Here is a 21,998-nt window from a genome sequence, read left to right as displayed (position 1 = left end):
GCGGCGGGCGGCCGCGGGCCGGGGGCTGCGCGGCGCGGCCGCCGTGAATGTGCAGGCGGCGGAGCGCGGTTAGGCGTTCGCGGCGCTCGCAGCGGTGTATTGTGGGATCCCGGCCGCCGCCAGCAGCGAGCACACACAATATGTGGTGGCTCGCGAAAACGGGAGGCAGGAGCCTGGCGGGCAGCCCGCGCCGGTAACCGGCCCCATGTGAGACGGGAGCTCGCCTTTCGCCGCCCGGAGACGATCGGCCGCCCAGCGCGATGTCTTTCCGAGAGACCAAGGCGGGGGAAAAAGCCAAGCACCCTGAAGATCATGGCAAAAAGCAGAGTTCAAGTGAGATTGGGTCTTTTTTTTCTTCTTCTTTTTTTTTTTTTTTTTTTTTTTTTCCCTCCTCCTCTCCTCCTCCTCCCTCTCTGCCTCTTGTCTGGCTGGGGTGGAGGGGGGGACCCGGTTGGTAATTCCCCCATTTTGGGGCTCGCTTCGCGGTGGATTTCCTCCCTGCCTGGGTGTGTAGAGCGGGCGGCTCGTTAAAAAAAAAAAAAAACCACACCGAAACGAAGAGGTCTTTGTTGAATATTTTTTTTAAATTTATGGTTTTTCGTGTGTTTTTTTTTTTTTTCCCCTTCCCCCTTTCGCGCTCGCCCCCCCCCCTCTACCCCCCCCCCCGCCCCGCGTTCAGGTTGGATCAACGGAATGGAGAACAGCACGCAAGCCAGCACTTCTGTCGAGAAAAGAAATCACCATTGGAGAAGTTACAAGTTGATTATTGACCCGGCTCTGAAAAAAGGACAGCACAAACTCTACCGTTACGATGGGCAACATTTCAGCATGCCTGTGAGTGGGGGGCTCCTGGGTTTCCCCCATTGTGTCGTGTCTCCCCCTGCCAGCCTCCGTCTTACCGGCGTTTTGGGGGCTGGGGGTCCCTCCGGGTCGTGGTGATCCCCGCCGTAGCACATGTGTGCGGGAGGGGGGTCTGGGGGGGACACGCACAGCCACCAAAGTTACAGCCACCTGACACTGTGTATTCAACTGTCAGGAGCCCAAACCTGCGGCTTTTTTCTGTGTTTCCAATCTCTGTGCATTTCCCAGCAGTATTGCAATTTGACACGTGTGTGTGTGTGCGCGCTTTCCCCTTCCCTTGAGACAGCCCGTGCTTCCTTGGGGTTTATTTTTTCTTTTATTTTTGTCTTAAATTTCAAGCCTTGTTGTTGCTGTTTCTGTGTTTTCTCTCCTCTTCCTCCTCCTCCCAGAACTCGGGAATCGCTCCTGTGGATTGTGTCAGGGATCCCAGAATAGGGCGAATATGGACCAAAACTAAGGAGTTGGAGTTGTCTGTCCCCAAATTCAAGGTACTGCCCTGACTTTTGGCTTTAGCTCTGTATACTTGTTTATCTGGGAGTGAAGCCTGAGTTCCAAATAGTTTAATGGACCGTTTAAATGATAGTCATATTCCTATTAACATTGTTATTTAGTAAACTGTTTAACAATAATCCTCTTCTATGAGGATAACAAGAAATCAATGCATCTGTCTAACGAGATCACTTGAAGGTTTTGGAGCTGGGGCTTCTCGAGTGGGGGGCAGTGAGGGGGGACTCTCCACTGACAGTACGGCTCAAAATGCATCTTTGTAGCCCAGAAAGGAGCCGGTTCCAATGAATGGCTGCAGCGGCAGAGCCTCTGTTTAGCTCTGAGGTTCATCCAGAGCCTCAGAGGCTTTTTTTCCCCCCGAAGTTTGCAGGATGCTTTAACCCCCTCCCTCCCGTGCCATGCTTAGGTCCTCCCCCACACTCATTAACAATGCCAATTATTTTTATTGTTCCCCACCTTGTGCCCGTTTCCAGATTGATGAATTTTACGTGGGGCCAGTGCCTCCCAAGCAGGTCACCTTTGCCAAGCTGAACGACAACATCCGTGAAAACTTTTTGGCCGACATGTGCAAGAAATACGGCGAAGTGGAAGAGGTGGAGATTCTCTACAACCCCAAGAACAAGAAGCACCTGGGCATTGCCAAAGTCGTCTTTGCCACTGTCAAGGGTGCCCGGGAGGCTGTGCAGCACCTTCACAACACCTCTGTCATGGGTAACATCATCCACGTGGAGCTGGATACAAAAGGTGAGGGGGCACATTCGGGCCTCATGCGTTTGAGGTTTGCAGAGCCCCTGCCTGTCCCACTCCCACCGCAGAGGCTGTTGCAGAGGGCAGGGACCTGGTGATTAAAAATACGAAGGGAGCCGGCAGCGGGTCTGGTGTCTGGGGCCTGGGCGAGTCACGTGGAGCCAAATGTGTTGTCTGTTGCTAAGAGACAGCCCTGTAATTTGCAAAATGCTGCCATCCTGCCTCTCCCCTGCCCGTCCCTGTCCCTGCTCGCTGCCCTCCCGTGTCCCCCATCTCCTTGCCCCAGGCTGGTCCCTCTCAGCCACCTGCCAGGGCTGCTGGACCCGGTGGCACCTGCCTTTCGCAAACTTGGGATTTTTGGGCAAGTCCTGGTTGTTCCTGGGACCCAAATGTGTGGATTCCAGCGGCAGCAGCGGGGCTGGGTGCTGTCCTCTGCGTGCCTGGCATTTCATTGATACTTAGAGCGGACCGGGGGCTGGCACAGCAGAGTGCACACGCAGCACTTGTCGGTGTGTGCAAGTGTGTAAGTGTGAGACTGGCTCTTAAAGTGACAGCAGCTCCCTGTCCTGGAGGAGCCAGCTCCCAGCCCCACACTGAGCCCTCAGAAGCCCAACAAAGTTTCTGGAAGTGTGAAGGCATTGCGTTTGGTCTGTTCTCTCTCCTCCAAGCGTGCTAGTGAAAGGGCTTTGCTGAAATCTGCCTGAATTTTAGAAAATGTCTAAAACTGAGGAGGTGTGCATCAGTTGCTGATTGTATTTCTACGTTCCAAAGGCGGCATTTCTAGCTTAAAACTTACTTGCTGCACTCTTTATTGGGAAAAAGACATTGCTAACACCATTTTCTTAAAAATGCTGATGTTTTTGTTCTGTATTAAAAGGTTTCAACAGTTTAGTGCACAACCAACACAGCAGTTGGTGTGCCACATGTGATAGAGTAGAACAGGATGTTTATTGACATTACTGACCACTGTTAGAAGAAAATCACAGTAGTAGTATAATATTTTCTGTTGGGAGCTAGGCTTGGCCTTACATATGTATACTTTGAAATTCTAGTATCAATAATTTTTACAGACGGGTTCCTTCCCTTGTTTTGAAATTTGAAGGTAAAAATCACGTTCAAGGACAAATTAACCACTTGCAGATTTAATAATATAAGCTAAAGCTGTTTTGTAAGTGATGGATGTCTTAATGACAATCATTTTAAACAAGCTGATTATACTACCTTTCTCCTTGTTCTCCTCCGTTTATAAACTACACTGCAAGTCTTGACCAGGCAGCTGTTCCAGAAAGTTTGTAGCACATCAGGAAAATGAGGGGAGGGGGGGTTATGCTTCTGTTTCCTGGGAGAAAATGCTGAAGTCAGTTTCAAATTGCATTGCTGTTTTGTTTGCCATCTTTATGCTCCCAATGTATTTTTTTTTCACGCAGTTGCTTCTCTTTCGTTCTAAAAGGGTAGGATTGTCAGTGTGCTATAATCTGTCAGAATCAAGTAAAAATGGTGATCCTAAAATAGCATTAGCAGGTTAGGACATACTTAAAATACGTATGTGTCATTTTCAGCATTTCTTTCTAGTATTCTACTTTGCAAGACAATGAAAGGTTGGTTAAAAACTTTGTTTTCACAGTGTAGCAAAATAAATATTAGGAGTGAAAGTGTCATTTTTATCTGTCTGGCGTGAGCATAGGCCTGGGAATCTCAAACTAATAAATCCAGTCTCCTCATCTGAGACAGGGTTGTTTAAAGAAACTCTTCTGGCTCAGTTTATCCATCTACAGACTGGACACAATTAGTAATTACCTGTCTTAGAGCAATAGCTAGGAATCATTTCACATTCATGAACCTCTTTGAAATTGTAACTTTTCCTGCATTCTGTTTGGGATCCAGGAAGGACTATGAAACTGTAACAATTACTTTATATTTTTTTTAAGAGCAAGTGAAAGTAAGCCTAACACTTCCATATCTGTGGCATTGTAGTGTCATGTGTGGGTGGTGTGTGTTAATATTTCAAGCTTATCTTCAAACTCTTGCAGTGAAGAGATCTATTTTGTCATGACTTCGGTTAAACTAAAACAGTTTACATAGTTGGGGATGTGGCTCAGGACTTTGTGAAATGAGATTTGATACCCAAATAACTCCATCTGCAGCGTTTGTTCAAGATAAATAAGTCTTTTTCAGGACAAAATTGTGCTGAGGGGTGCTTTGTTTTTGAATTGAGCAGGGTGATTCACAGGGAGTTTGGGGTTTGATCCTGCAGGGCTTTCTCATGAAAGTAGTCCTGGTTTTGGGGAGATATTGCCTGAATTCGTTTTCTAGGCTCAGGTGCTGGGTCTGTCCATTTTTCTATGTATTCTTTATCTTTCAGAGCAAAATTCAGACAGTTTCAGGGTCTGATTCTGTTGCCTTTGAAGCTGATGACAGATTTCTTACAGGCTGCAAAATAAGTAGGATTAAGTTTTTGTAGCAATGAAAAATTCAATAGTAAGAAACTGGGTCTTTGTAGACTTTAGGAATGAAAAGGCTGAGGCTCAGTAACACTATATGGGACAGTTTGCTTCTCTGCTTTTATTCTTCGAAGGATGCCACTGAGTTCCCCTTAAACTAGGGGGGAAAAAAAGAATTAATTGGTGTCTTTTTGGAAAGACAGCATTCAAGGTTTTGCCCTCAGCATTCCCATATATTGTGTTTGCATTAGTAACAGGCAGTTTCTATGAGCAAGGTGTGTGGGGAGAGCTTTCTGAAGTGGCTCTGGGTGTTGGCAGAGGCTTCTCCCTTGGGTGAGAGTTTCACTTCTCAAATCTGCAAGCTATTTGCTTGGCACTTTGGAGAGGAGGGAAACGGCTGCGCTCCAGAAAGCATGGTAGAGAGCAGAGCTGCCAAGGAGGCTGAGAGAGGAAAAAGGATTTAGAAACCTCCTTGTCTTGGCTGGAGAAGGGAGTGTCTGACTTCACTTGTCCAGCAGATTATTTAAAAATGATCCCTGCGAGCTCAGAGGTGATAAATGCTCCTCTCTTGTGTGGATGCAGTGGGCCGGGAGTGGTAGCAGGGTCATGTGAGTGTCAAGAATGTGTATTTTTACATAGACTGTGATATTTCAGTTTAATCAACTCTTGCATTGTGGTCTGTGCAGGTGAAACCCGCATGAGATTCTATGAACTGCTCGTTAGTGGTCTTTACACTCCTCAGACCCTCCCTGTAGGCACCGAACAGGACGTGTCCCCGAGTGGGAACGAAGCTCTCCAGGTAGGTGTGCTTGGCTTTTTTTTTTTAAGAATAACTTTCTAGAAAATCCCAAACATTAACATAAGCATTTTAACATTTTTAATTTAGCTTCTTTTCTTTGTCTTGCTGTAGTTCCAGTGGATGTTACTAATTCACATTTAAATAGAACTTGCTCATAATTGCCGTAGCAAATGTACTTCTGAATGTAGAGCATGTGGCTCATCTGTGCCTGCTTTGCACGGGAAGTGCTTTTTGTCTTTCTGAGTGAAAAATGCCTACAGAACCGACAGAACGTGCCCTATTAACATTAGAAATTCCTGCAGTTAGGACTGGATCAGATCTGTCCCTGAGATGAGATTATTCCCTTGAAGTCAGGGGAATGATTTACAGTGGTATATTTGGCCTGGCGTCTGCGGTGTGTAATCCTCAGCGCGCACGGACTTCAGCCTTGCTTAAAGGCTAAGAGGTGGAAGGTGTCTGAGCTTCAATAGTGGCATCAATTTTCCAGAATCTTAATTAGTTGCTGGAATCAGCTTTTCATAAAAGCACTGGACAGAATTCCTGCGTGCTTCCAGGGGTCCCTCGATATTTAGGGCACAATTCTCTATGTGGCTTTGCACAGTTACCTGCTTCCCTGTGAATCCCACTGGGATGAGAGGGCCAGGGGAAGGGAAGCCTGTTTGTGTGAAGTCATCAGCCTCTTTGGCTTGTCTAAATGTACTTTGGCTCCTCATTGTGACTTAAGAACTCATTTTAAGACATCAAATTTGAAAGAGATTTGGCAGAGATTTTTTTTTTTTCTTTCTCTCTGCTTCTCTACAACTTCTTAAAATGCCATGATTTCATTAATTCTGTGATCAGGTGTTCTCAGGACAGGTAATAGCTGTACATTGAACATGAAAATCCTATTGATCTGAAAAACTAAATATCTCCTCCCACAAAGCACCCCAACAGCACCAAGGCAAAACTCCGGTATCCTTTTAACAAAATCATAAAGAGGTTGGTTCTTCCTGACCTCCCAGCAAGGTGCTTTTAAAGGCAGAAGGGAGGCAAGTAATGATTTTGCTGGGAGCCCTGCTATGAGTAGACCCTGACTGCTCATTTCTGCTGCTTCCACATCTCAAATAAAAATGGGCAGATTTGTTCTTAGTCTTTTTTCAGGGTTAACAGCAAAACACTTAGTTGATGGTATCGCCCAAAGCAGTCCCTGCTGTAATTATCCTTAAGATTCTTTCTCTAGATGTTGTGTTCATATGTGTTATTTATTGTCCTGAATTGATTTTTTTCCCAATTACCACCAGAATTACTGCCTTGTGAGTAACTTTTAACTGTTTGCATCGTGGTTTTGACACTACAATCTGCCAACAAACTTGTTTGCTGTTTTAGTTTAGTAAATTACTCCTGGCATTTGCTCCTCCCCTCATGCAGAGCAGCAAAGACCTGACAGTTCTGCAATCCCTGCTGCCAGGCCATACACAAACCCCACTGAAAAACAGTCCACAGCACATCTACACTAAAGGTGCAGAGGTGTGGATGTTGTTAAGAACCAGCCACATGCTTCCTGCTCCTTTCTGTGGGTTTAGAACAGTTGAGGAAGAAACTTTACTGGTGCCTCTGTGGTCATGGTGTCCAGGGGGTCAAACTGAGAGCAAGTCCACGCTACTGAGTGGGTGAGATGTGTGCACATAGCAGCTAGGTGAGAGTTCAGCTTGAGTTTGATGGTGCTGGCGTGTTCCAAGTAGGTAATTTTACAGGTCTCTGTCTACCTGTGCTTGAGAGAGGAGCAGCCAGCCTGTGGTCTCACCAGTTGACTGTCCTGGTGTGCTCTTGAGGAGCTGGAGCTCAGTCCATCCTCTGTTGCTACTAGGAGGATTCTCATTGAGCTCCTGCTTTGCATTATGGAAAATTGATTCGGGAGCTGATGATTAGTATGGCACTGTTATGACTCAGCAGAGTCATAACTGGAGCAGGGCTGCTCCTAGAAACCCCCTGAACGTGCCCGTGAAGTGAGTTGCAGAGCAATTACTTGGCTATTCTGTAGTTTTGCAGGGTTTCAGTTTCAAATGCCACAATCAGTAGCTCTCTGAGCATTTGTCTTTGTGAAAAGCTTTAAAATGGTCTTTCTGGCGGTTGAGAACTTTTTGTACTTTTTGTTTGTGTAGCCTTCTCCCTTGTTACAGATGAGCGGTAGGGAGGATGTTGGGTCACCTCTGCTGCATGAGTTTGGCTGCAGGCTGGCAGTTCACTCATTTGTATGTTTTGATTTGTTCACAAAAAAGATAAATTGACAATTTCACATCTCAAGGCTTTTCTTATTTTCCTCTGTGTTTGCAGTTTAGACAAGCATTACATAGTTGCTAGAAACTGGAACTGTTTCAGCTAGAAGTGGTGTGCAAGTCTGCTGTTCACCTGATGCTCTTGGGGGGTGGCTTAGAAGAAAAACTTGTATCTGCTTTCTTCTTCCTCCTCTTGCAGACCAGTTCCTCTTTGCCTGACTTTTTCTTTTAAATCAAAGGGGACTGTTAATAATGGATAATGGTTTGTGTTTTCAGGGATGCTGTAACCTATTTATTTTTTTGCCATGGAAATCAGCACGAACTCTTGGGTGCTCAACTCCTCTGAAAACCAAACAGATTAGACAAATATCTTTATAAAAGTGTGTGTTTAGGTGCCTTTCTCTCTTCTGTCGTTACAGTTGACGGATTCCCTGAAGCGCATGAAGGACAGTTCCCTTTCTTCCGCGGGATCCTCCGTTACCCCAAACAGCAGCACGCCCTTTTCCCATGACACAGCCTATTCCAGCTGTCGGCAAGACACCCCAAACTCGTACAGCCAATTCACCCCGCAGTCCCAAGGAACGCCCCACACCCCACGCTTGGGGACGCCGTTCTCCCAGGATTCCACCTATTCCAGCCGTCAGACAACGCCCGTGTACCATTTTGGGCAGGACAGTGGGTACAAACCCCGGAGGCACGAGACGAAATTTACGGATGCGTACAACCGTCGCCCGGGACACCACTACGTGCACAACTCGGCGGGGGTGTTCCGAGGCACGGAGCATCAGTTTAGTACATTCAAATCCCATCAGCAGGAGCCAGTTCAGTTCTCTCACACTCCTCCCCTGAGCCACTCTAGTTCTTCGAGCTATAAATCTGCCTTCTCTCCCTACCAAGCACCAGCTGTATTTCCCCAATCTGATGAGCAGCCGTTTCCCCAAACTTCCAGGGAGACAGAGTACCGGAGACCTGCTCCACCTCCCACTGAGATGGTTGTGGAGAGCAGTGCTGCCCCAAGCATCGATTTTGTCCCAGTGAAGGAGAAGCCGGAGGAGCCTCCGCCCTTGCCCGACTCGAACTCTGTTCCTGAACCGAGCACAGCATCCTTCTCTCAGACTCCAGAGAGGAGTGAGACCCCTGGCACCCCCACCATGGAGTCTGAAATGCAACATAACAGTTTGGACTCAAGGATTGAGATGCTCTTAAAAGAGCAGAGAACAAAGTTACCCTTTCTTAATGAGCATGACTCGGATAATGAGGTCCGAATGGAAGGTAGCCCTATTTCCTCCTCTTCTTCCCAGCTCTCCCCCATCCCAACATATGGTTCGAACTCTCAGCCCGGTTTCAGGGGTCAGACGCCTTCCTCGCGCCCTTCCAGCACAGGCTTGGAGGACATCAGCCCCACACCGTTACCTGACTCTGATGATGATGAGCCCATCCCTGGGACAGCTTCTCTGAGTCAGAATTCCCGGGGGACATCAGAGGCCAGCATGACTCCCATTGATCAGCTGAGCAGGACCTCCAAAACTGAAATCTTGGAGGCTAAAGAAATGGTGCCTGGTGATCAGACTCCAACATCAGAAAAAATGGACGAGGTAAGTGAGCTGGAACTGAGTTACGAAGCTTTGCACGTGTCCTCAGAGCTGGACAAGGTGGGGAATTGCACTTTGTGTTGTCAGAGCGTGGGGTTTCTGGTGGCTTTTCCTTTCACTCAAGCCAGCTGGATATGAGTTAGATGTGACACAAAGTAATGGTCTTAATCAATTTGCAGTCTCCAGCTTTCCTTATTTATAATATCAGCCTGCTGCAATTTATAGCTTCAGGAGAGCTCAAGGACTGCAGAAGCCGCCAAAGTTTGGCCAGTATTTAGGCTGTGTGAACGTCCTGAGTGTTGACAAGCACTTAAGCCACTAGAGGAGTTAATGGAGCACTTTCTGCCATTGCTGTGGTCCCTGAGCAGGGCTGTGTATGCAAGCACACACTTGCTTAACGGGGCTTTCATGTTGCACTGAAGTATTGAGTGTATGGGGTGTTTGAAAGCTCTCCAGCTATTCCTGCCGTCTGGTTCCAACAGGAGACAGTTGCTGGGTTTTAGTACTCACTTTGCTCCGGAGGGAGGGAGTATTTGAAAGGGGGAGGCAGTTGACTTGTGGGGGATGTGCTCCACTGAGTCTTCCAATAATAGAGTGGAGCTTGTTGCCTCTGCCGGGGCATTTGTGGCTGAAGGGGGGGAGAGAGAGCTGAAGAGAGTGGCGTGGTGCCAGCAGACAGGAATTATGTTGCATGGCATGTCTGTTTGGGAAGTCTGTTGCAACAAATGTGAGTATCACTGCAGTGGACTTGTTGGTCCTATTGTACTGTGTCAAGGAACAGTCAAAATACAGATCTTTGCAAATGCCAGACCTTTCTCCTCAGTGTTTAGAATGGTCATGCTAGCAGGTGAAACTGCTGTCCCTGGTGTGCAAGAATGCTGCAGTCAAGAGGGCTGGTCTTGTGTAAATGTCCCGAGTGTGATAGATCAATTTAATTTACTCATTAAAGTTTACTGGGGTTAAGCAGGCAGAATGGATTTCTCTCCAGTGGTTTGCAGTTGTGAGGTTTTCACCAGAGAAGCGGCTGCATTTCGGGAGAGGAGGAGCTGCTCCCCTAGCCATGGGCTTTGCCTGGTGCTTCACTGGAGGGAAAGCTCTGCAGCAGTAACAGCAGTGCAGGTCTGGGTGCTAAATAGTGAAAACAATGTGACTGTGCTGGATATTTTGTTTTTGCTGCATGCCTTTCCAAACCTGCTTGTCCTTGCAGTTGCCAGTTTAGCCTTTGAAACAATTCAGCTGCTTGAGTATCTCCATTCATCATCCAGGCTGGCCCAGGCCCCCCTCTTGGGAGGCAAGTCCCTGGCTGGTGGGGCCTGATGATGTGTTAATTAGGAATGGAGTTTTGATTCCTTGAGCTCCGGTCTGGCAGGCTTAAGAGAGGATACTCTTAGTTTGCCTAAAAGCCAGCGAGGAAGACATCCCTCGTCTCCTTGCCTTTCTGGGTTTGTATCTGCTGTCCTTGCTCTCATGTGAGTGGGTTGCAGCCAATTATGAGTGTGTTTAGGAAGATGGGTAGGTGCCAGCTTGGTGTGTGGGGTCAGGCACTTCCGTAGCAGACGCTGGGGTTGGGGGACTGGCTGGGATGTGATACGGGGCAGCAGCGTGCTGACGTTTAAGCCCATGGTAAGTCTTTGTTTCTCCTTAATGAGATGCTGGTGTCAGAAGTTCACGTCGATGGTTCTATGATACAGAATGATGTAAGTGCCTCAATCCTCTGCAGAAGTCCGAAGGTTGATAGCAGGGTCTCCATGCAGGTCATCGCTGCCTTATTCGTCTCCTTCCCCCAAAAAAGTTGATGTTTGTTGTTGGAGCTGTTTATTCAAACTTCCTCTTGGTTACAAATCACACTAAGCTATTCTGACATGTTTGAAAAGTTGCCTGCGCCTTTCATTGCTCCTTGTGATGCATAAAAATGATCTCCATGTGTTTTTGGTTCCTTTCCCCACCCTTCTCCCCACACAGTTTTTTGCTTTAGAAAAAGGCTCTTCTGGCTTCCCTCTCTTTTGCTGAAGGAGCAGAGCTGAACAGTGACTTAACATAGGCTGAAATTTGAGCTGTAGCTTTCCAGCTGAGTTAGAGAGAGGCATTGAGTCTGTGTAAGGGCTGGAAAGCTAAACCTCCGGCTTCAGCCTATTGTGATACCACTATTCAACTCCAGTCCTTCAGAGAATCCTCCGGCAAAACAGAGAGAAGGCAGACACGAATATTTCTAGTGACTGTGTGGCTTGGGGAGCAGAGCAGGAGTGATATCTTAGCATAGGGAAGGCTCATTAAGTATCATAAGGAAGCAATAAAGGGCAGAGAGTTTGAACTTACTGACTTAATACTTGGCTCTTCAAGGGTCAGAGCAGCCCCAGGCCAGCTCTCTTTGGGTAGGTGCTGTAGCTGGGAAAATCTCAGGATTCATGAGGATGCCAGCAAAGTCACAGGGAAGTTTTTCCTGAGGTGATCAGTGCTTTTGAAGGACCTCCTGTTTCCCATCAAAACAAGCACGGTTTTTGTCAATGATTGCTGATACAGTAACATTGGTTCTATAGGTGAAGTGCTGTCAAATCATCAGGCAGATTAACCCACCCAGACTTGCCGTAAGTAAAGGAGGTACAGCCAAGCCCAGCAAATGCTCTGATTTATCATGCAAGAGCCTGGAGTTTGATTTCAAGATCCAGTATGATGCTCCTAAGCCAGAGTGTGGCAGGGATTTGGGGTGTGGGAGAGGAAGGGCTCTACATCTGTCTGCAACACCTAACCCTGCTAATCTCAGAGCAGTGATTAAGGTCTGCAGAGAAAGTCCAGCTAAGCTTAGCCAAGGGAGCAGGCTGAGAGGTGGAACAGTGGGATGTGGGCAGTACGAGGTAAGGGGAGGAAAAGGATCCTTTCCAAACAGCACAACCTGCCAGACAGGAAGGCAGGGCAGAGAGGGCTTTTTCAAGAAACTAGGAGATGACAAAGAAAAAAGGAAAGAAAAAAAGCTGAGCTGCATTGTTATATGAAGGAAATTTTTGAGGGAGCAATGTTCAAACTTTCTTTCCTATGTGCTTGAGAAGATAAAAAGGAAAGAATTGTAATAATTTTTTTTTTCACAGGATCTTTGCTGTTTCGGAAGTGCAAAGGTTAAGTATGTACAGTTTGACGTTTTGACATCCCATCTGAGCCAGGTCTTGTTTTGGCTTGGCTTGTGACGGGAAGAGGCCCTGCCTTTGTGCTGGGGAGGGTGACAGGATTGCAAGGAGTCACTTCGTTGTATATTGATGATGCCTTTCATGTTTCAGCTTATGAATGTATCAGTTTGTATGCATAGCCAGTGTGTAATAGGAAGACTGTATAGTTGACAATGGTGTTTTTCCAGATTTATAAGTACAAAAGCACTTTTTAATTGAGGGATCAGCAGTCTCCTGTTCTCCTGGTAGTTTGGCTAAACACTGACTTATTGAGATGGGAGGGGTGCCTTAAAAACGCCAAAGATCATCATAAAGATCCTGAAGCATGAATGAGGCGAGCGCAGTTCTGCTGCTTGCTGGGAATTTTAGCAAATGGTTTGGGGAGTGAACTGGAAGTTACACAGTGCCCAACAGCCCTAGAGACCCTGAAAGCCACCGCTGTCACCAGCTGTCTCACCCGGCTGTTGTGCGTGCTTTGAATGCCGTGCTGGTTGCTGAGGTGCATCTTGCAGGACAGCATCAGCATCCCTGGGACAAGCTGTGTGGATGCAGTGGGTCCTCTTGCAGCTACCCAGGGAGAATTTCCCAGCTGCGCTTACACACAGACGAGGTGGGTCAGGCTCAGCCCTACAACAAGCTCTGCTGAAGTCCCTGAGGTTACATCTGGGCTGAATTTGCCCTTCGTGTTGAAGTGTCTTTGGGTTCTTGTGTGGTCACGGCCAGAACTGGAAGAAATTTTTGTTGAAGTGTCATATTGCCCCTCTGGAGCCTTAGCAGGATGTGATGACATTCCCCTCAAGACACTGCCTCGTGTCTTGTGTGGCTCCATGCTGCTGCATCCCCATCCAGACTGGGCATTGTTTCAGTAACTGGTAAATGATTCCCCATTCCTGCAGAGCCAAATTCAGCCTTTAGATGTTCAAACTCTTGTGAGACAAAACAGAGCCCAGGTGTTGTCCAGGCAATGAGAGGAGCTGTTGAAGGTTTTGGTGCTAGCAGTACCTGCAGTGGTTGCCCCAGGGGCAGTTGATGTCCCTTGGAGCTGAGCAGAGCAAGTCCATCTGTGCATGCAGGAGGATGTTCTTCTCCATGGATTGTGTGGGTTGGAGGCAGCCCCTGGGACATTGGTGATGAGTTACATGGAGCCTCCTAAAGATGAACCCAATCTCACTCTACTGAGGGATGTTTCTGGGCTGAAGAGCTCAGAAGTGATTTATTCAAGGTAAATGCACATAAGGTTGAGAAGGTAGATCCTTAAGAGCCAGGAAATTTGATACCTTCGTTTCCACAGTAACTGTGCATGAGTCCTTGTGCCCATAAGTAGCTGTTATGTATATATAATATATGGATACACCTGGGATCCAGTTTACAGCTGGAGTGGGATTCATCATTTCTGGAGGGAGATGGGGAGAGTAAATGGGGGAAATGGTTGCTCTGAATGTAGTCTTTTAATTGAAGAAGAGAGAAAAACCTAAGAGCTGTGATTTATGCCCAGTCTCATAAACACTTTTTCAAATTTTCCTGCCTCCTGAGCTCTTGCAAATGTGATCATGCCTGACAGAACCGGTTCCTAATGGAAACTCAAAAAATAGGTATCATATTATGACCATGAATTTCCAGAAATGCAGCCAGCCAATGCCCAGGCAGCAGAGATTTGGATGGCTGCTGTGGTTTTACATGTGAATTACACTAGCCATGCTAAACCTGTGAAATTAAAATGAGAGTGAACTGCTTAAGCTGTGGGTTCAGTTCTGCCCTCCCTGACCCATGTACAGCAGCAGTGAGAAGCCACAGGGACTTCAGGGGATCTTGTGGACTTTAGGCTTGTTCAGAAAAGAAAGGCAGCACACAAATCCCTCAAAAGGTGATTTAAATGTGACTCTACACTGGGCCCTTTGAGAGCTCAGGGATCGGTTCAGCCTCTGAGTCCTGAGGAGGGAGCCGGCTGGGGCAGGACTGCAGCCCTGCATCCTCCCGGGGATGCTGAGGGTCAGTTCCTAAATAACCTGACCAAGGCAAGGATGTCCAGGTTCCCAGAGCAGTGGAGGTGCAGGTTGTTATCTTACCTTTTTTTTCAGAACTGATGCTGGAAGACCACAGGCAGGGACTGCTTCCTTGTACACTGATTCATTTACCACATGACAACCTACTGCTCCTACAAAAATTTATATGAAGCAGAGGAGTCTGTTCGTTTTTGCTAAGTTGTATTTCACTTTTTGTATTTGGCTCTCATTTGATTCTTGGAGTGCTTGCAGAGTGGTTAGCAGAGCAGAGGGCTTGACCAGACAAATGTTCAATAGAGGAAGCAGCAAGAGGTAACAAGCCCAGTGTTGGTTTTTACAGTCACATTTTTAGAGCAGGATTGCGTAGGATTCACCTGGTGTTCCTGATGATACACCCCTCATACGTGTATGCTTGTGGGGGGAAGGAAACCTGAATGGAAAAATATTTGACTGTTTGTGGTTTGATTTTTTTGGATACAAACAACTCCAGTACAGTGAGAGAACGTGTCTCTGGTTGATAACAGAGCTGGAAATGGTGAAATGCTCTGGAGTGTAACTGAAAAATAGAAAGCAGGCTGTGGTTGGGAGGCTGAGTGGTTCTTTTGCTCTCACACCAGGCCAAGGCTTTGAGGCTTTTGCATTTTGCATACCTGATAGAATTGACATTGCCATTCCTTTTTATAAATCACTGTTGCTGACAATACTCTCACCACTAGCTCAGTTTGTTCTGTTTCCCCACCAGTGACTTTCTGTAAATTTTCAGTTCCTGGTGGACTGGCTGTGTATACTTGAACTGCTTGTTAATAGGTAGAGCATTGCTTATTTTGTGTTTGTGTAATCTGCAGATGCTCCCACACTGTGAAGTTAGATCCAAATTACAGTGTTTAACCGTAGCACATAACTTATGGTGGAATAACATCTGCAAATCTGAGCTCTGCAGACCATCCACAGTTAGACAGCCTTTGGCATCTTCCTTTTGCTGCTTGCAGAGTTATTCCTATTCTGAGGATTTAGCAGTGACGATATTGAATGTTCAGATGTCATAAATGCAGGCTGTGAAGCCTCACATTGAAGTGACACATTTTCCTCACAGTTTCTCCAACCCATTATCATTCCAGTTGCATTTCGCATCTGATGGCTGTGAAAAGTGACCAAGGGAATGCAGACAAGTTACTGGATGGCGGCGTGTGTTGCAACATGCAGTGACACTGAGAAAACGTGCCAGTGTGTTAGGTAATCAGTAGAAATATTGAGAAAATAATTGCTGTTAACATATTGTGCTAGCAGCCGCCAGAACAGCACTAATTTCTGGGTCTGGTTATGAAGATGCCGGAGCAGCGGCTGTGTTCTATATGTGTCTGTGTCTGACACAGAGCACTGAGCAGACGAGCTCTTATTCAAATTTCTGCTGGCTGGTGCCTTTCCTGGAGTCCTCTAAATAGATACAGTTCATCAGTTGAATGTTTTTTCCATGTTGCATTAATTTTGAGGCCCATGACTTTGCCACCCCCCTTCTGTTAATTTTAATTTTCAGTTTGGGGTACTTGTTTGTACCTAGTGAAGACAGGGCAGAACTCAAAATGAAACTTGTGAGATTGTTAACTCTGTGTATCATGTACCTGCCCACAAGGGCTCCTTTGACCCAGACGTGTTACTGCTGTCTCAGGATTTATTATGAAAGTGCAGTGCTTGCTTTTGGAAATGCTCATTCATCATGACAAAAAGATTGCTCAAATTTTGTGTTCCTAAAAGCAAAATATTTTAAAAAACAAAGAAGAAAGAAAATGGTAAAGGAAAAAAAAAAGAAGTTTAAAATGTGGGGGGTTTTTTGCATAGTGCTGAAATAAAGTCAGTGTCTGCATTCACACATCTCCAGCAGTGCAGACAGGACTCATGAGGTGGAAATAGCAAGGCAGCAAATTGGACTTTCTCATTTCTCTCCAGGCGGGAATAGGTGGAATAGGTTTGCTCCTCTGGCTGCTGCAAGAGTGTTGCTCTAGAAGCAGTTTGAGTAGAGGAAGTTGTTGGTGGCTTGGGCTCCGGCAATGGCTCTGTGCACGGAGGGCACCGCGAGCCTGCGCGGCACAGCCTGCGCCGGAACCAAAACCGCCCAGGCGCGGAGCTGGCAGCAGTGCCTGTGCTTGGGAGGCTTGCCTGCAAAGGGGTCAGACAGCTGGAGCTCAACTTCCAGTTTTGCCTCAACTTTGGCACTTCCTGTTGGTGTTTGGAATTGCTGACTGCTCTGAATGCTGTGTTTGGACTGTGTATTTATGTGGAGTTGATAGCAGTGTGCTAAGTGCAATTATCACACACCTTTGACCAGCTCACCTGTGTTTTGCTCAATCTCTTTCTCTGTATCAGGCAGTAAGTCAGGGAGATAGTTAGGAAAAGGCTCTGAGAATGGTGAGGAGGGGAAGAAGAGGAGAAACAAAGATGGTCTCGCTAGGGTCCAGTCTTTCCTGTCTTTCCTCCTTGCCTGCAACTTCAAGCATTCAAGGTGGGATGTCCTCAGGCTCACCACTGCCCAGAGTCCCTGTGCCACTGGGTGTGGTGGCACGGAGCCTTAGGAAGAAGAGGGCTGATGGTGCAGGTTGGGTGACATCAAGGACAGATGGTGTTTGTTTTTCCTGGGCCTTTTGCTGTCCTGATCAAGGAATCTGATGTTTGCTGCTTTTGTGGGTGGTGTGAAGTTGGAGTTGCTCTCTTACATCCAGATTTTTTCCAAAAGAACTGTGTTTGGCGGTGAGCAGATACAGTTTTGTGCTTGTGTCCAAGTGGCGTGTCCTCCTCCCGTGGTGCAGCATCAACATGTGTTGCACACACCAGGAAGACATTCCCAGTGGAGCCTGGGGAGGGATTGCTGAAGTAGGTGGCTTTTTTCCAGGTTTCCCTTTTCCCAAGGGAGCTTGTTATTTCTGGTGTCTTGTGTATCCCAGGCAGAGCAAAATATACCTATTTGAGGTGATGGCAATGTTGTTTGGTGGAAGCAGGAGCTGGTGTGATGTTGGCACGTGGCTCTGGGGGCTGTTTCCCAATCCAGTCCTTGTTGCTAAGCAGTTGCCAAACGTGGCATTTTGGTCGGCAGATGTGGCTCAGAGTTTCCAGTGCAGATAATTGAAATATTGTCTTTGAAGGATGCAGATAAATGTGAGCAACTGTTATCATGGTGCTACAAGCATTTTGCTATTGTCAGGAGAAAGAAATACTTGGAAAATATGAAAATCCTTCATACTGCATGAAATTATTCAAATTGCAGTAAGACGTAAAGGGCAGTCTACCAGTGGAATGTATGCCATGGAGACGTGTGTGAAAGGATGAATTTTGACAAGGGAATCTCAACAAATTTATTTGCTTGTTAATATAGTGTCAGGTATCTCCCAAATTACCTCAGAAAAGTGGTAACAGCAGATGGGTTTGCAAAGCTAAGGTGTGTTCCAGGTCAGTGAGAGGCACGCAGGTGGTGAGGGTTTGGTGGCAAGGGGCAGCCTGGCCCTAGCAGAGCCCTGATGGGAGGGTGTTGTCCTGATGCTGGGGTTGCTTTTAAATTCCCTGGGAGCTGGCATCATGCTGGGGGCACCTGGCCTGGCTGCAAGGGAGCTGTGAACCCTGCTGGGTTGGATGCTCAGGCTTCAGCTTGAGGAAGTCTTGTTGCATGGCTTTGTCTTGGGTCATTGCTGGGGCACACATGCTGCAGTCAGAGAAGTGGCAGTTCATGCAGTATTTTTACTGTTTTAACTGAGCTCTGGTATCAAGAACACTGCACAGTGTAATTGTTCTAGTGAAGCACAACCTTAGTATCATGTCCAGTGAGATGTATTGATGGTGGTCTGTGATATAAGGACCACTGTGCAGCTCTGGTGCTTCAAAAGGTGCTGAGGCCAAATGGTGCTAAGTAATAAATGATGAGCTGCAAACCACCACGGCAGCTGTTCCTGCAGAACTGCTTAAAAAATAAAAAGATGCCCGTGCCTTCCAGCTGGGCACCTGGATCAGTGAACAGGGCATGGAATGCATGAGCACAGAGCAGTGTTCACCTGGTTTTGTGCCTTTCTCACAACTGTTTCACATAACTCCTTAAGTAAGTAACCTGCCTTTTTAAGACTTCAAACTAATGAACCAGTCTAATAGGAATGCTGCTTTAAAAATACAAATAAAGAGCTGTGTGATGGAGAGGGGTTTAGCTGTGTCTGCTCAAGGATGGGCTGTGGTGATGCTGTACTGCTGTGAGCTTCTGCAGGGCTTCACTCATCCTCGAGCATTTTCGCAAAGCTCTTTAAAGCAGGTAGTAAAGAAGTGAGTAAAGTAAGAGTCACCAACATGGGGAGGCCTAAAAGAGCCTGAGGGTCGGAGTGGTGGGTCTGAGGAGCAGAACATGGACCACCTGGTGCTGGCTGCTGCTGAAAGGCTCTGCCGTGGACACGCTGCCCTTCCACTTGAGCAGTCACCCGTGGGAGAGCTTGATTACAGCTCTGCTGCAAGAGACAGCAGGAGAGATTTCAGACTAACTCATGAGTAAACAAGGAAAAGGCACATCTTTACCTTTTCTTGGCTGTTTTGTTGGGAGTTATTTCCTTTGGGTCTGCAGTGGCTGCCATGCAGCAGGCCCTCAGCAGCTCCCCTGGGGTCCCTCCTGACCAGCAGATTAGCAATGCTCAGCTCAGTAGCTGCTGCTGGACCTGTCTACCACAAACATCTAATCCATTTTTCAACCCATCTGCACCCCTGAGCCTGTGCAGTATCCTGTGACAGTGAGATACACAGCTGAATTTTGTTCTAGGTGAAAAGTGTTTCCGTGTGTTTGTTTAAACCTCCTGCTTGCTAATTAGGGGACAGGTGGGGAAATCAGCACACTTTACCTCTCCTCTCTTCTTTGCATATTTTATGCCTGCACAAATGGCAGTGGGAATGCAGCCCAGCTGGGGGGTATTTCCACTCTGGTGCTTTAGAACACTTGTGGTTATACAATTTATTTTGCATATAGTGGGGATAGTTTGATAGTAAAAGTTTGGTATCTTCTTGAAGGCCATGAGAAATGTTATGTCCTGCGCAGGGATTATTTTTGTTAAGGGATCAGTCAGCAGTTGACAGCCACAAGGGTTATGTTTCTGTCTCCCAAAGGGAGTGGTAGGGGGGGCAAAGTTGCATTTCCCTCATTAGGCAGGTTTTGAAAAAGGACAGTTTGGAGATATTTCTTGCTCTTTGTATTAGAAAAAAGATTTATATTGTTTTAATTAATATGTTACATTCCTCAGTTGTTGTGCCTGATGCTGTCCTCTCTAACTGCGTGCACTTAGTTAAATCTGAGCACAGCAAGAGAAGGAAAATCTAAGCAGGAAATAAAGCAGTGAAAAATTCAAGATGCCTCAAAAGAGAAGAGAAATGTTACCAAAGGGGAACTGTTTCTTGCTGGCCTTACCCTTACTTTTGAGGAAGAACATCTACTCAGCTGCTGGGAATAGGCTCCTCAGAGTGAAGCATCTCCCATGGCCTAGCTGGGTTTTAATGCATCTACAGCTTTGCTGGGAAGGACTTGTTAGGTTTGTGTTGTAATGCTCAGAAAATAAGGAGCTGCTAAGCTCATTAGGGTGCCGCTCATCATTTGTGGCCACTGCTGCGAGGGACTCACAGCCTGGCCACAGTCGGGGAGGGTTTGTGTCTCCTGAGCCTGAACAGGACACTGAAAATGCTGCCATAATTGTGATAGCCACGTGATTTCAGATACTCAAGGGTACACTAGTACTATGTAAAAGGGGAGGAGTATCAAACTGGCCTAGTTGTGCTGATTAGAACTGTTTAAATACAGCATGTGTACAACCTATTCTTCAACAGGCTGCTATCAGCTGGGAAGCTAGACTGTTTTCCATGCTTATCTCCTTTCTTATCACCCTCTTGGTAGCAAGATCTGAATTCATGGCTCCATTTGACCCAAGGTTTAAGTATGAGGGTGAGGTCAGGGGCTGGCATGTGAGCTCCTGCCTGGCACTGAACTGTGAGGGATCTGTGTACTCTGCACATGCAGTTATTGCAGGGTGGTGGTTTTTTTTACTTATAGGTGGACTCTGATCTAATGTTGCCAGTTCCTTTTATCTTCGATTGCAAAGTACCTTCTTTAGAAATGTGGGTACATTTCTGCACACCAGTGTGAAGAGCAAGAGAGCATTACAGAATTATTTGGGAAATGAGTTCTCTGTGTACAGTGGGATTTCTTCTGAATTCATTGCTTTTCTTTGCATCTTTAGAGAAGCAGATGCTGCCTCGAGCTCCGCATTTTTTTTGTGTGGACAGACCTTAGAATAAAATAATAGCTGAGGTGGCAGAAAATGACAGAGGAGGCCATTGCATGCATGCCACTGCCTTTCTGTTTTTCAGAGAGACTGTTCAGTTCCCCTGTTGGATTTGGCTGGTTAGTTCCCAGAACTCTGCATCACTGAACCTGGTGTCTGAAAAGGGCTTTACCTGACTGGGTAAAGTCGGTCTGGCTGTATGAAAGTCTTTGGGAGAAGCAGAGAACATTCCCTGACTAATTTATCTGTAGGGGGTATTTTCTTGCCACTCTACCATCCTTTTATGCATGACTTAGCTTCCCAGCCGACTAAAGCCTTTGAAGTTAGATTGCAAATAGCTCTTCAGTTGTCCCTTCCCCCCATCTAAAATAGGGAAACCAGAACAACCATTGCTGTGGAAAGAGCCTGCCTTGTTACATGGCTTCCCAATGTTAACACCCCTCTCTTTTCCTCCTTCCTTTTCCCTACCTCCTCCTCCCCCCATAAAGAAACCCTTTTTTTCCCTTAATAAGATCTACTTAAGACTTGAGGGAAAAGGCCATGGTTCCATGAGATGGTAAATCCAATTTTAGGGTGTTTCATATGTGATGAAAAACACTGTGGCCACATGATGCTGCCCCTGAATTGGCACACATTCGCCCTGCCAGTTCGGATTTGTCCACATAATGCAGGAGGGGCGACTGTCCAGGCCAGCCTCACATGGGGGCACGCACAGGCTGCCCAGGCCTCCCTGAGCTTGGGCTGGGAGCCAGGGACTCCCCATCTCATACTCTCACTGTATTTTGTGACCTACCCAGTTGGATGTTCATGGCGGTCTCTGCTCAGATCTGCGCGGTCGGGGAGTCTGGAAGTTTCCAGTCTCGGCATTGCTGAGTGTGGACCCCAAGGATGCTATGTTGGCCTCTCCTTGCAGACACTGGAGAGTCTCTTGTGCTTGGGAAGCCCAGAGACAGTGTCTGCCTTCTCCAAATATCCCTTCTTCGATGATCTTGCCGACAGGAGCAGTGTAACCACATCATATGCCGTGAGATTTGCAATTCAGAGCCTCCTCCTTTTGGAAGGGAGAAAGACCTGAATTTAGCCATCCCCTTTGTGGAAGGTGATGCACTTACTAACATACAGAGCAACCCCCTCAACCTAGCTCTCTTTGCCAGTTCATCTCTTCAGGATTTCTGCTGAGGCAGATCTGGCAGTTGTTTTCCCACTGGTTTAATTCCTCGCTCTGAGGATTTCTGTCCTCGGAAGCTCTTGCAGTGGGCTCTTGAAATCCACATTGAAAACTGGACTGTTGTGCTGTCTTGCCAAGAGAATGGATTTTTGAAAGTACTGAATGATGATTAAGTGTTCTCCC

At 46.8% G+C, this 21,998-nt stretch overlaps 1 protein-coding gene across 1 annotated transcript in view; it reads left to right on the top strand.

Moving 5' to 3' along the window:
* The first annotated feature begins 58 nt into the window (after positions 1–58).
* Positions 59–21,998, top strand: part of SETD1B (SET domain containing 1B, histone lysine methyltransferase) — a 47,741-nt gene continuing 25,801 nt past the window's right edge. Inside the window, exons 1-6 of the mRNA XM_042034773.1 lie at positions 59–333; positions 680–834; positions 1,251–1,349; positions 1,842–2,112; positions 5,243–5,355; positions 8,030–9,205. Coding sequence (XP_041890707.1) covers positions 261–333; positions 680–834; positions 1,251–1,349; positions 1,842–2,112; positions 5,243–5,355; positions 8,030–9,205 — 1,887 coding nt within the window. The 5' untranslated portion in view covers positions 59–260. The remainder of the gene's footprint in view (positions 334–679; positions 835–1,250; positions 1,350–1,841; positions 2,113–5,242; positions 5,356–8,029; positions 9,206–21,998) is intronic.

Source organism: Corvus kubaryi, unplaced genomic scaffold, assembly GCF_017639235.1.
Source record: "Corvus kubaryi isolate FWS band 111438036 unplaced genomic scaffold, C.kubaryi_AGA036_p1.0 37382, whole genome shotgun sequence".
In the NCBI taxonomy this organism is placed as follows: Eukaryota; Metazoa; Chordata; class Aves; order Passeriformes; family Corvidae; genus Corvus; species Corvus kubaryi.
Note: the sequence above shows the minus strand (reverse complement) of the source record. Positions and strands in the feature narration are given on the sequence as shown.